Raw genomic sequence first — 15342 nt, 5'->3', positions numbered from 1 at the left:
ATAAAGATTGCAGCAAATCCTAAAGAGCAATCTTAATTGCTGAAAGTCTTAGGCATTATCGATATTTTAATGTGAAATTTAATAGACAAATTTAAATGTGTAAAAAATAAACAAAATATAATAAACTTTTAGGATGGTAAAAATTCGTTGTTGAAAATGAGTAAAATTTTTTCAGATTTTTAAATAATCCAGAATAATAAAAAAAATTTGCTATGTTTCTCTTATTGTTAAAATTTATATCACCGGCGAAGAATTAAAAATAAGCTACTTATAATTTATATTTTGAAAATAATATACACATGTGTGCATAAGAAGATTTAAGATTTAATATAATAGTTATTACGATATGCAATATTAATATTTTTTTTATTTAAGGGAAAAATCTTTAACTTTTACATGCAACTTTCGATCTCTCTCGAGGAGACGTTAATTTTCCTGACAATATTCCCTCCAAAATTACCAATTCAAATACTTGTGCCATACAGAAGATAGTTAAGGCGAATGCAAATTATCAGCTTGTATGAGTCAGAATTGTGCGTGCTTTAAGTAGTTATCTATGCGTGAAGTATTCTTCTCTGATATTGTTAGACGCAGCTGTTTAACTAGCGATAATTATGAAAATTATTAATCATTAATGGATGCGCAGTAGCATTAAAACATAGACGTAACTAATACATTATTTCCTATTTATGATAATAAAAAGCAACGTAATACTCAAGATTTATTACGAGATATAGTTACAGGATATAAATTTAAATAGAAAATATGTTACGAAAGTGTGCGGAACATTGTTATCTTATGGTTATTCTTGACAGACAATTGCGGTAATCAAAATCATTATAAAAAAAGAATCTATTGCTTAAGTTAAAACATTCTCGATAATTATCTAGAAAAAAAATTGAATTTTTTGCTAAAAATGATGACGTCAGGACGGATTTTTTAACTTTCCTTTCCAATGAGATCTTAACGTTTCGTTATTACAAGCATATATATAATATTACATCATATTTATGCATCAAGATAAATGCACCTTTCTGATGAGGCCTTTGAATTGATATAAACGAAATTATTTCAGAAAATATCTTGCTCGTCAAACTTCCTGGAAGATTAAAAAAAATATTTATAGTCCAAACACAAAAGATTTTGTTCGATTTGAAGGTTTATTTGAATTCATTGAACTAAAACTGAGCTACAAAAATCGGTTGTTCTCTTTTTGTGAGAAGTGAGAAATCCTTGACGTCATCACTCTTGCTATGACTTGAACAGGTTTTTAATCAATTATTACAGAAATCTTATTATGCCGTGTTAATTATACGCGTAAACTAAAATAGTAAATGTAAAATAGTAATGAGTAATTAAAAATATTATGTTTATGACCTGTTAAGATAACTTTCTATATATGCAAAATAATCCTGATTTTGATTTTTAGCGTCAATAAACAGTTCAAATTCTGTAACCAACATTATTTTGATTTTCATGACATTACATTATTTTGATTTTCATGAAATAAAGTCATTTTAACTTTCTCTTGATTTGGTATGTTTTTTGGTTTTTATTAAATTTATATCAGCATTTGAATGATACCCTTTCCTTTCTTCCAGTCTCTCCGATTTTAATATAATTCTAATACCAGTATACTTTCAATTTGGTTTCTCTTCTCTATAATCAATCCCGGAAATGCACACGGCTGATCGCAGCCCTCCGGTTTCCTGCCGATGAATCGACTCACCGCGAATATTAATCGATCGCACCATTACTGATCAGACTCGGAATCCATCGTCGTCATATTCGTTTCCGCTCACGAGATCATTTTCGCTAATCGCGTTTGCACGCTATCCACAATTTCTCCACTTGCTATCCAATTGAATATATATGCCATCCAACGCGAATTTAAATCACGGACATTATCGATCATAAATCTTTCTGCAATCGATCACGGCCGATAGCGATTCTACAGATTTCTTGAAACGATTTTTTTTTCCTTTTTGTAGTGGAATTCTCTAACATTTTATCGACAATGAGAGCAGAATCATCTTTGTGGTTGTTGCTAATTAACGATATATCATTAAGATGAAAACGTTAGAAAATCCCACTAAATATCAATCTCTTACTTATTTCATTTTTGTTACATTTACCTTTGTTTCTATTCCAATTTATCACTTACATAACTTTTATTAATAATTAAAGTCTTTGGGATAATTCATTGGGATCATTTAAAAATTAAAAAAAATTTATGTGAGCCACGAATAATTGTATAGATTGTTTAATAATTCAAAAGTTAGAAAGAAAACTTATAAGAGCCTGTAAGAGCTAACGCAGTTATTTACAAATAATTGCGTTAACTTCTACAGGCTTCCTTTCTAAACTTTGAATTATTATTCTAAAGCCTTATTTACTTTAATTGCTAATAAAAATTACGTGAATGTTATATATAAGTCGAAAAATTAATTTTTTTGTAGAATTACTTTCTGATTTTATTAGAGTTTACTCTGAAATTGTAAATTTTTATTCCTAAAGAGAGACTTATGTCTATTTCTATCAATATAGTTTAATTTTAATCTCAGTTTCTAAGCTAACTCGTTTCCAATATAGATTAACTTAATCTCGATTCAATTTACTCTTCATATTTTTCTAGTTTTAAGAATTAGAAAAAGATGAGAAGTAAGTTGAACTGAAAATAAAGTTGATCTACATTGGTAGAAACGAGCCTATTCTCAGAATTAAAAAAAGGTGAAGAGTAAGTTGAACTGAGAAAGTTAATGTACATTGGTAGAAAGGGGTATTAAATATAATCTAATTTATTTTTTTCAATATTCATTAATATTATATTCTTTCACAAAAAGTTTTGTTGTCGAACTTTGTGATGTTAGTTTTTACATTTCTCTAGCGGTGTTTATTACAGGATAATAATTAACTGATCTAGCTTCTATTCTTTCTTTCAGTCCTCCCTCTCTTTCTTCTCACGCACGGCTGACTTCTCGCCGAGGTATGTGCACGTCCGTTTTTTTATATTTGCACGACGGTGACGACGTCGATGCCTTGAAACCTGAGAATTCCGTAAACGGCGAGACATATGCCTGACGAGCGCGGGAGCTGAGCGGATCGTGTCAAGGATACGCAGGAATGTGCATCCTTCGTCCTCAGGAGTCTGTTATCTCATGCTAATCGCGTGCAATCATTTTCAGAAGATATCACTATGAAATATCGGACTTCTGTAATTCCGCATTTCATTACTTTAACACGCTCTGTGTCTTCTCACTTTTTTTTAATCTATGATTACCTAACACATTCCCAAGAAGAGGAAGTTACCTTCTCTGTCCATAAATACAACTGCAATCAATTCTATTCTGGTGCTTTAAATGCATCTCCGTGCTGTAAATTAAAGAGCAAAGAAATGAGTATAAAAGGCGAATATTAAAAACGTCAATGTCGATTATTTAACATTTCGAGCGCGTTAAAACCGCGCGTAAATAAGAGATAATTTATGTGTCACTGTATTTCATGTAAATTACTAAGCTCATATATTAGTGTCGTTCACATAGTATAGTGCGAGGATCGGCTCAATGAAGTTCGATCTACTGATGCGTGACGTTTGACTAATCGACACTTACTACTTACGCGTTCTCGATGAGCATCCAGGTTACACGCTGCTTAAGCCTTTCGCATCTGATCGCTGGACAGTTGGAGGCAGAGTATGAAACGCATAAATCGTGATTTACCTCATTATCTCGTAACGTTTAATTTTTTTTCCGTAAAAACATCGCGCGTGTACGAATCGTTGTTGCAAAGAGTTCACCTTGTAGTTTCCGTTGCATCCTCATTTTAAATTCTATCTTTATCTAAGCAAAACAAAAAGTCATGATGACATCAAAATGACTTCAAAATGATTATTAAAAGTCACTTTTTGATCAATCATAATTCACTTTAATATCATTTTGACATTATTGTGACCTGTTGTTCTGCTTCAATGAATATTCCTTGGTTCAATTTTTTCATACATACGTGGAAAAAACGGTTTTGCTGAAGTATCTAAAAATTCAACTAAAGAAGAGAAAATAATTTTCTTAATCAAAATAATTATATAGGATATTTTAGCTGATTGCTAGAATAAAAAAATATTTTACAGCGTTGTTTAATATGCTTAAGTTTTCTACGTAATTCTTTTGATATTCCAACAAAATATTTTCAGATCTACATCTAGTCAAATTTTTGAATATTTCCAAAAAAGAGTCTCATTCTTTCCATACCGTAAATATAAATACAGTTGAGTTTAGCGAAGAAAGTTTATTTTGCAACTATTGGAAGTTTCCTTCGATGAGAAAAAGTTATTTTTCTAAGTTATCAGTCTAGATTTAAAAGTATAATCCAATCAACGCAGAAAAACTTTCAACAGTTGCAAAATAAACATTCTGCTGAACGCTATCGATTCTAGTGCTAATTCGAATTCGCATAAATATGCCATCTACATTTCAAGATCACGGAAGTGATGCTGAGATTTTTCCTTATATCTATGACTGAATATCTATGACTGTGAGATTACGTGTGCGTTTCAATGAATGCAGTTTTTATTATACACATAGGATGTCTCCAGGGAGAGAAGACGGGGAGAAATCGCGTTGATCGCGTGGAATGATAATCGCAGCCTATTCTTCGCGAGTTTCGGAGCGGCTCTCTTATGTCGCTCCTTTTTCCTCTTTCTTCTCCTCGTAAAACATGCAACATGCCGTTGTCTCGGCAGTACGCTGTCGGCCCCGAAAGAACTGGTTCTCCCTCAGGGAGGGTGGTTAAACCCGGTGCAATGCGTGCATTTAGTGAAACATCGCGCTGGAATGCAAACACGTGAGTGGTAGGCAGGGGAAGGGTTGGTAGATGTATCTGCGTGCATGGGAGCCGTCCGGTAGGTAGAGGGAAAGAGAAGACAGAGAAGAGAGCCGCGCGCGCCGGAATTCGTACAAATTCCTCACCGCCCCCGGCGGTGGGATGTATTTTATGTACGGCGTGGCGTGATGCACCGGTCGACCTATGAGGATCGCCTAGGATATCCCGATTGGAATACCACTCCATACTGTATGAGATATACAATGTACAACATTGTATGTTGCACATATGGTTCCTTTACTTCAAAAGTGACACAAATAAAAAAATATGAGTTATTGCTACTCTTTTATCAATTCCAATTAATATTAATCGATGGTTAACATCGTTATCACAATTACCAACTGAACATAATTTGTCAAGAAGAAGAAGAGAAAGGAGAAGTTTTAATTCATTGAATTACTATTGGCATTTTTGTGAGTTAATCATCGATTAAATTTAACTAAAGACGATGAAAGAGAGACTGAAGAGTTTAACGGACGTCTACAATGAGATTTTAAGAGTAAAACTTAAGCTTTAATCCTCAAGTTGTAAGAAATTGATCAATTATGGTCGATTATTTTCATCATTTGATTGTGATTGATGAATTTCTTACGGCTTAAGTCTTAAGATTTAAAGTTTTAAGTCATGGCATATGAAAAAAATGTAAGCAGTGAAACGTAAATAGTGAACAAATTGGCCAATCATAGTAAAAATCATCATAGTAAGATCACAATAAATAGTAATAATAAATCCAAATAAATCCAAAAAGTTGATTTCCTTACTGCTTATCTGTATCTTATTGCTTAAGTTTTTTTTCGTATGCTGTAACTTTTACGCCTTAAAATCTCATTGACGCCACTTTAAGTAACATTGTATCAATCATTAAAAGTGAACTAAATTAACTTTATAAAAAATCATTAAAATTATTTTACAATTCAAATGAACGATTTTAGGAAATTTGTTTTAAAAAAAATTATCATAATTCAAAAAGAGAAGATTTTTAATGATTGAAAATAACAAAAATGTAATTTGATTAGCAAATAATTTTCTGTTAATTTGAAAAATAGTTTTTCCCTTTTCTGGAAAATTTAATTCTTTATGAAACCATTATGCTATGTATTAATTTTCTGGGTTATTCAGAATCATTCTAGACTTACAAAATTTACTAATTTTTAAATTAAAAAATTATTTTTTGCTCATATACATTAACTTATGTTAAATAAATTTTAAATTTTAATAAATCATCAGTTATAAATGCATTACTAATAAAATTTTCTTCCTACTGTATCAAATTAGGTCCGAGCAGTTTTAACGTAGTCAATTTTATAATAGCCTATGAGGGTTACAATCAAATGAAACTATTGACGAAGGAAGATATTACATTACCGTCTAATGAATTTGCATTTATTGCTACTATCGATGATTGTCCTTACAAAAATTCATTTTAATACTGTAATCCATTTTAATACTGAAAGATAGTGATTAATTATTTATTTTAATACTGAAAGATAGTGATTAATTACTTATTTTGAGTATTACTGCTGTTCAGTAGATACTTTTAATATTCAAAATAAGTAATTAATTTTTACTATCCAGTATTAAATTTTTCCGTGTAAGAGTGTCTTACACGGATTGATCTTTACGAATTGGTGCTCGCCAATGAAGAAATCGCGCGCGATGGCGCTAAAAGCGACGCACGTGATGCACTGCGTTTCGCTCTGATTCCGACCGCGTGAAAGATTCAGTATGATTTCGCCTAGTCGTCGTCTTAGCATCGGCGAAAATACAGCACAGTCGCCATTGATTTGTTATTCTGGCGACGCGCGGGACGAAAGTGAATCGATCGAGACTAAAACCTGTTCAGACCGAACAATTTTCAAATCACGTGAAAAAACTGTTCAAACCTGACTATAAAATTTATTATAAAATTCACAAACTCTTTTACATTTGGTCATCATCCATTGCTTTTTTATTTAAATAATTCTGCTGTCGTATAAAAAATCAATTTTGCGATATCGATTGTCGGTTTTTTTATTTCTTCCATAAGAAAAAAATTTATATTATTAAATAAGAATACGTAAATAATTTTTGTCCATTTCTAATGCAGATTAACTTTAATTTTAGTTTACTTATTTTTTATTTTCTTTTAATTATAAGAATTAGAAAAAAAATAGAAAGTAAATTAAATCGAGATTAAAATTAATCTATATTGATAAATTAATCTATTATATTTTATATTATATCGCTATAATTGAAAGACAACACTTCGCGGAATCTCTTCGCAAAAATAAAATAATTTTTGTATTGAGCGCAACACATTCCTTCTAAATCGCCCTTTAAATTTCATATTGGCATACTGCCTCTACGCGTCGCACGTACGTCTTTCGATGACGTGCTGAATTTGTTAATGAAACTCAATCACCGTGTCGTGGCGAACGTAGAAGGAGAAAAGAGATCCCGAAACACAGATCGCGCGCAAGAGAATCGCCTCGAGCTGGTTTCACTGCCAAGGTGGATCTACTTGCAGCGCGTAGAAGTAGACTTCAATGCAAGGAAGGCGATGTCGAATCGAAATGCTTTCTCCGTTAGTACAGAATTTTCAATAACCGATCTTTCAAAAGCATTTTTGAACTATAATATAGTAAATTACGAATAGTGAATGAAAAGAAAATCTATAATTTCTATTTTTATTTTATATTTTATATCGAAGATGTATCCCAAATATTATAACATAAAATTACAAATTTATTAGTTTACTTAGCAAATTCATTTTTTAAATAAAATATGTAACCTACATAATAACCTACATAAATAAAATTATTACATGTTGAAGATATGATTTATAAATAGATTTATCAGAAGTACAACTATATCAATGTCATCTCGACCGAGATAATATATGTTTTTGAATAATAAGTGATAATCTACAGTTATAAATTGCAGAAAATATTGTAATTTCCATAATTATACGATTGCTGAGATATCTACCAGAACGGAGAAACGAACAATTACATGAAAAGTAAAAGAAGATGTAAAAAATTCGCAAACATATCTTTCACGAAAACATATCTTTCATCTCGTGTTGCTTCTTTAATTTCCAAGTGAAACTTCTTTTTTGCGATTTTAAATATTTTCGAAGAGTTGCAAAAACAAGTAATAAAATATACGTATAAGAGACGAATAAAACAGATTAAAATAAATTTCTATATAATACTTTCGGATCTATCTCTGAGAATTTTAATGTTCGAGGCGAATCGAACAATTACGTCATATCGATGATGGAAAATGCCCTCGCAATAATGATTTCGAATGCAATTGGTATCGTGATTTAATATACGTGGCCCTTGTTGTGATTAAGGTCTTTGAAACCGTAAAAGTAATGATGATTCGTAGCATATTGATTCCATGTTATGCATACGTTATCGTGCATTGTTTATAGTGTTTATTAGCGCGTATTAACGATCGCATATAATATCTTAGAGGCGAGCAGCTTAAGAAGTATTGTTCAAGGCGCTACGTTCGGACATTGAAATTATATAATCATATAAGAAGGTTATTTGTAAGAAGCTGTGGGAAAATGTTATACTAAACTATTTTCTGCTAAATTACAGGATTAAAAATCAAATTATATCAAGATATTTAAAATATTAAAATTTAAAATTTCTAGTTTTCACGTACTTTGTCTTTTATTGCTTTTTATATATTATTAAGGCGTTACCTAATTATAATAATTATATAATAATTATATGATAGATGATTATATGGAATTATATAATAATAGATGCTTATATAGAATTATATAATAATAGATATGTACATGATACAGCGCAGCAAATGCAAACGAGATCAGGCAAAATCAATGCATAGATCTGAATTTGAATAATAAAAATACAATTATCTTTAATATAATAAAAGTATTTAAGTTTAACGGTTATTTATACATATACATTGGACTAAATTTCCATGAAGGAATGTATGAGAAAATGAGAGTCGACTTTTTGGAGCACGGAATCTGAAAATGAACTCGAGGATAAAGTTCTTCAGACCGCGACAAATAAGTATGTAATCGACCGATTTTACTGAGAAGATATCTTCGGTTTCTCGCGAAAGCGAGAAACACAGGCACTTGTTCGAAATCGTGAAGAAAATGTTGCTTACAGTACGAATTGTAATCTAATTTGAAAGTGTCTTGAGCAAAGAGCGAGAGCGCGGAAAAAAATTTGCAGAAATGAGCGAATAAATTCAACTGACAAAATTGTGAGTGATTGAACGGTTGATCTTGGGAGACTCATCTTTGAAAGTTATTTTCTAAAAGATTTCAGGCTCGTAGTGTTGTCGATTAACACTCGAATAAATAATAACATCTAAGATAATTGCTTAACAAATAAGAAGTGTTGTTACTGTTTTTATAATTTGTGTTTATGACATGTGTTATATGACAGGACAAAAACGAACGATTGCTGATTTAAAATTTATTAACATTGTACAAAAAAAATGAATAATTATAAAATGATTTCAAGTAATATTAAAAAATTAAGAAAATTTTGTCGCAAATTGAATTTCTAGCTTAATTCATCGTTTAAATTAATCTTTATTTTAACAATGTGATTTAAAACTTTACAGTATAATAAAACGATAAATTACAAAGCTGCAAAACTAAAGATTCTTTTATCAAATCACAAATGCAAATTTCTCAGATATCTTGATATATATAGTTAATTAAAGTAAACAAACTAATCTTAAAGATTGTAGCTTAGACTTGACGAATGTCCTAATACAATTGTCGTCAAATGAAAAAAAAAAAGATTTTCAGAGATTCTACGCGTTTGAACGAAGAACAGTATCCTGCGTTATATAATACATTAATTTCCATCGCGATTACCCGTAATCACTCAATTACGTAAGTAATTTTCGTCGAGGCAATCAATCGACGACGCATCAAATTTCTGTCATTACATATCTACGACCGATGCATACCCAAGTGGCTCAAGTGATGGCGAGTCGCATTGTCAATTTACAGCCGCGTTTAGAAATAAGTATCGATCGTTCTATCATCTAGCTTTCTATTTTAAGACGCTTCACTTCGATCGGCTATCAGAAACTATATCGAGAGCGCCAATTAGAATGCAAATGACTGCTCGTAACTTGCGATAACAAGCGTTATCAAGATCGTGATTAAAACTTTAGAAGTTTAATAAAATAAAGGTAAGAAAAAAAGTAAGAAAGTAATTAAAAACAAAAGTAAGAAGAGAAATGAAATTTAAATATAAACATTAATTTATACCTAAATTCAATTTATATCCAAATATAAAAATGAATCCTAAGAAACTGATGAAAATCATTTTAAAAAAAGTTTTAAGTAAAAAAATAGCGCATTAACATCAATAATAACGTAAAAGTAATTAGATAAAAATTTTGCTTTTTGTTATATACTTCTTGCTTTCTAATAAAATTTTAAAAAATATAGATGTTTTAAAAAATATAGATGATCATAATACCCACTACTTCATATGCTTTTGAAATAGTCAATTAGTCTATTTGTTATATTAAGTGTCGAAAAGTAAGATATATAGTACAATATCGCTTAATTGATATCTTGCTGTTTCCTACTTTTATTTTAATTACTTTAAGTAATTAATTATTTTCACATAATTTTAATGAAATATGTAACACCTGCGAATGTCTGCAGTATTTTTTGGTAACCAAAATGTCGAATAACGGGGTTCGAGGAATTCTTAATGACTAATCTAAGCGATTGGCAGATGGAAAATCATTAGTAAATCGTACTTACCGCGACAGGCGATGCCGAGGGTGAGCAACAGGGTGATCCTGATGATCGCCATTTTGAAGAACGACCGAGATGTCATCTGCGACAACGACGGCACATTTATTGCTGTAATTACGGTGCGACGAGTTGTCGACGGCGACGACGAGACGGAAGTGATGACCGTCGCGGCGTCGTACGCCGTACGTCGTAGCGCACGTGTACTATCGCCGAGATGTTAGCTCGCGTGCGATTTGTTCTGGTGACAGCGCGACGACAGCGCATGTAAGGGCGTCCCCCTCTTAGAGGATATACGAGCGTTCTCTAGCTGCTGTGTCCGCCTTCCGCACTGACTTGGATCTCTATCCGGTTCGCTACTTGAAGAACCATCAGGTGCTCGACTTCGCCGATCGGACGGTTCGCGATCACGTTCTCCGACGATCGATCGCCGATCTCGCGGGATAAAATCACCGACGCAAAGAACCTTCGCTTCCTTCGACCTCTCAAATGATCGACTGCATTGAATGGATAATATTAAGGTCCGTTTAATTTTTTTTTGTATAATATATTATTATACACTGAGTAGTAGATTATTATACATTGAGTATATATGATACTGAGAAAAAATATACTAAATTTTGATAAATATATATTTATCCATTGAATATAGTGCTAGTTGAATATTTACTTAAATGTAAACATATATTTGGTACAAAAATCATTAATTTAATTAATTTATTATTTTTTTATTCAATAAATATATATTTGCCGTGAGTAAATGTTAATTAAGTTAATATTATTCAAACAAATATTTATTGAAATTTGATATATTTTATTTTAAAGTGTGCAGTATTTCATGCACGTAAAGTATTTTGAAATAAGTTTTAACGATTTTAATGCTATAAATTCTCCAATAGATATACAAAGTTAACTTTATCTTACAATTAGAAAGAAGTTTGAATGGACTATTATTATATATCTTTAACACTTAATATTAAGATAATATTTTAGCATGTGTAATGTTGCTAAAAGTTAGTTAATTTCAGCAAAAAAAATTTACTTGTGAATATGAAATCAACTGCACAAAAACAAATAATTTGACTTAAAATGACTTATACAGAACAATAATCATATTTTGCTATTGATTTATATATTTTATGAAAAGAGAAGTCTAGAATATTATTTTTGTTTTATTTTTCCGTTATCTCTTGTGTGCAGCTTTGTGTGGAATTTTATTCCATCCATTTGTACAATGTTTATGCACATAAACTTTTATACGTGAATTTTCTACCAAACACCTATTCTGTGATAACGCTTTAAAATTGTTCCGTCGAAATAGACTTTACTCGCGTGATGGCAGTGATTTATGGAGCGATCGATGAAAAGAGGGTCAGTGCTGCACAATGAGTACTCTAATCCTTTGTGTGCGAAATAAGATTAATTATCCTAAACCCCCCCTTTACTTTGCTCTTTCAAGTATGTCTTTACCTTATCGGTAAAGAGAGAAAAAAATCGGAATCTTTTTTAATTATCATGTATCATGCGATAAGTTTTGATGCATTTTTTTGTTCTTTAGTTTCTGTTCTATAATACTTCAATATCTTATACTATAATATCTTATCTATAAGAAAGGAAATATTTAAATATTATAATGAAATTTATAAATCTTATTATAAAAAAATTGAATTGTAATCCAAATCACAAATATTATTTATACTTAAGATTCCTCATCACTCATTACTTATACTATCTTAAATTATGAGAAAAGAACGTGAGAGAAGTAAGAAGATATATAATAAAAATTCTTTTAAAAAGTATTAAAATAAAATAAAAATATTTTTAATAAGACAATATTTGTAATCAATTGAACAAACTTATAATAAAATGTATCGAAAATTTTCTTTTTATTTTGAAGAAGAATTAAATTATATTTATTTCTATGTATTATTAATTGAATTGTCATAGTTGAATGAACATAGATTTTTTTTTTCGGCACAATTTAATTCTAGATATGTACTATTATTTACTTAAAAAAATAAAATAATTACAAAATGAGAGAGAAAAAAAAGCCGGGATATTTTACAAATCTGTTCCATTGGTCGTAAATATTATTTTATTGAAAAATACTTTCATTTTAATGTATCATATATAAATTTTGATTATGCATTTTCTCGCTTTTAATGTCATAATTAAAATAACCATGTTATGTGACCAGTATGTGTGGTAAGTGACCAGAAGTCGTAACGATTTTTTTTACTTCAGTGTTGAAAAATAAGAAACGGATTTCAAAAAAATTAGTTCAAAAATTATAAATTAATTACATTTTACAGCTTGTTGATCTCTCTTAATCATTTTGCTGGTGACGAGGATTGGCATTTGTATCGTTTACTTATTAACGTTTAATTAATTAAAATATTTTTTAAACTTTACTAGCAGAAAATATACACACGATCTATAACCCTCGATTAACTCTCGAAACAAATGGAATCGCCGCTAATATCAGTAGTAATCACATTCTTAGTACAGCCGGATCTACTCGAGCGCAAAGTAATGCGACTAATTACTGGGTTGCGCTTCTAATTAATATATAATGGAGCGCAAAGAGATCATAAACAAGCAATCGTCTAAACACCAGTTTTAAGTAAAGCTGCACTTGAGAGTGCATTTCCTTGAACTTTCCATGGCTAACGAAATGCCAATTAATTAGGCTGATTCATCTGATTATGGATATTTCGCGAGAGAGTGAGGATGGAATATAAATATATAAATATATACGCGTAGAATTCTTTAAAACTGTCTGTTACTTCGATTAGTAATTTATGCATAGCTTTAATCTTGTTCTCGAAATTGTCAAACGATCATAATTCAAATGCATTATCCGAATTTTTAGACAGAAACAAAATGTAATAAATATAAAAATTATAAAAATAATATTTATATTTATAATATTGATGCAAAATTTAATAATAATGTGGTAAAATAATAAAAATTAATAATTAATGCAATTATCTACAAGTATTTATTATTATCTTTTTGTAATATAAATATTTATTAAAAATTAATAATTAATTGATGAAACAAAAATATGAAGAAAAATAAATTGTATCTTAATTATTATAGATTGCGTTTTTGTAAGAAAATAATTTAATTTCTTACAAGGAAATTAAATAAAAAATTAATCATCTGTATTAAGTTTCCTTTCTTTGTTAGAAAAGCTAAATTCTTCTACAAAGACGTTCGTACTTTCTGATTCATCCTACTGCATTCAAGTGACGATCGTTTGAACCATGCGCATACATCTCGATCGCTCACGCATCTCTATTAACGTAATACTGTCACCATTATCGCGTGCGCATACGAATACCGTATATTAAACGCCATTCGTCCGTGCGTTTTCCTCATTCTACTTTAAGCAAGAATCTTCTGTGTAAGCACGCACATAATTTCCGACTCGCGGATGTCGGTCGCAATATTTATGGTATTCTCTTGTCTCATTAATTCACATCAACCTAATAAACTGTGACAAAATTTATTGTCTAAATTTTCTACACTTCTTAACATGTGTATTACATTTTGTCTCAAAGTCATTAATTAATCGCAAGGACAACTTCTTATAAAAAATATTAATTATTTAATTATTAAAATGTTCTTTTTAAAGATTATTTCTAATATCTTAAATATTTTTCTGAAGATTGTTTTAAAATATTTCTAAAAATTGTTAGAAAATGCTTTGCTTCTTCTAATTGTAAGATTTATCTATAGCATCGATTTCCTTTTTATTTTGCTCTCTCTTTTTCTCTTCCAAAAAGAAAAAGAGAGAGGATCATGAACTAGTAATCGTGACAATTTCATGATTTCGCTACTTTTCTAAAAATATTCTTACTATGAAATATTAAAAATCTTAAGAAATCTTTCCGTATTCTCGATTTTTTCCAACTTCTTTCTTTATTTCTTTAATTTCAAAATTATTCTATTCTTCAATTATCAAAATAATATGATTGAAAATCGATAATATTGAATATAATTATATTTTTAACGTTTTCAACATTACTCACTGTATTTTCCTGATTCTGGAAAATATTTCTTCTTTCCACGATTTCGCTCGAATAAAAAGTGAAGACTTTTTGCGAATCTTTAAAGGATATTTGTTTTATCAGGTAGTGAATACTAGAGTATTCGCAGAATATTTGGAGCACCGGACTTTCTGCGGTTCAAAAAGTAGGATACGGATTTCAAACGATGCGATTCTGGATCTCTTGATCCCATCAATATCTAAATTATTCATCAATGAGTTTACCAACTACGACGCCAAAATTTTAATGGGATTTTAGGTTTAGTAAACGAAAACGCGTTCTGCCTCTATCCCGCCAAAACTCGAGTATTTTACTACTGAATAGTACATGTACTCGTGGTGCATTTGTCGCGCAAAGTACTGCGATCGCATGTAAAATGGATTTCATTCCAAGTACCCCTTGTCACGGCTCTTTCTTACCCGCGAGAGACTCGAGTACTCGGGCACTTAATCCACTAACGAGTACAACAAGTGATTCGCGGAGATCCATACACGGATCGCGAGACGCAAGATTTCGAATCTCGCTCGCTTTTCCGATTCGTAATTAAAATTCTTCCGGGTATCGGGTCCTTCGGACGGGCTTACGATTCGTCCGCTAGTATCGAATACGGTGGTATTCACGCGGAGTGTCGCGTACTCGCGGAATGGT

General features: G+C 30.6%; 1 protein-coding gene across 1 annotated transcript in view; it reads right to left on the bottom strand.

The window, feature by feature from the left end:
• Positions 1-10724, bottom strand: part of LOC105620879 — a 29107-nt gene extending 18383 nt beyond the window's left edge. Inside the window, exon 1 of the mRNA XM_012202355.1 lies at positions 10649-10724. Coding sequence (XP_012057745.1) covers positions 10649-10724 — 76 coding nt within the window. The remainder of the gene's footprint in view (positions 1-10648) is intronic.
• Between the last annotated feature and the right edge of the window lie 4618 nt (positions 10725-15342).

Source organism: Atta cephalotes, assembly GCF_000143395.1.
Source record: "Atta cephalotes unplaced genomic scaffold scaffold00030, whole genome shotgun sequence".
Classification (NCBI taxonomy): Eukaryota; Metazoa; Arthropoda; class Insecta; order Hymenoptera; family Formicidae; genus Atta; species Atta cephalotes.
This window is presented reverse-complemented; position numbering and strand designations above follow the sequence as displayed.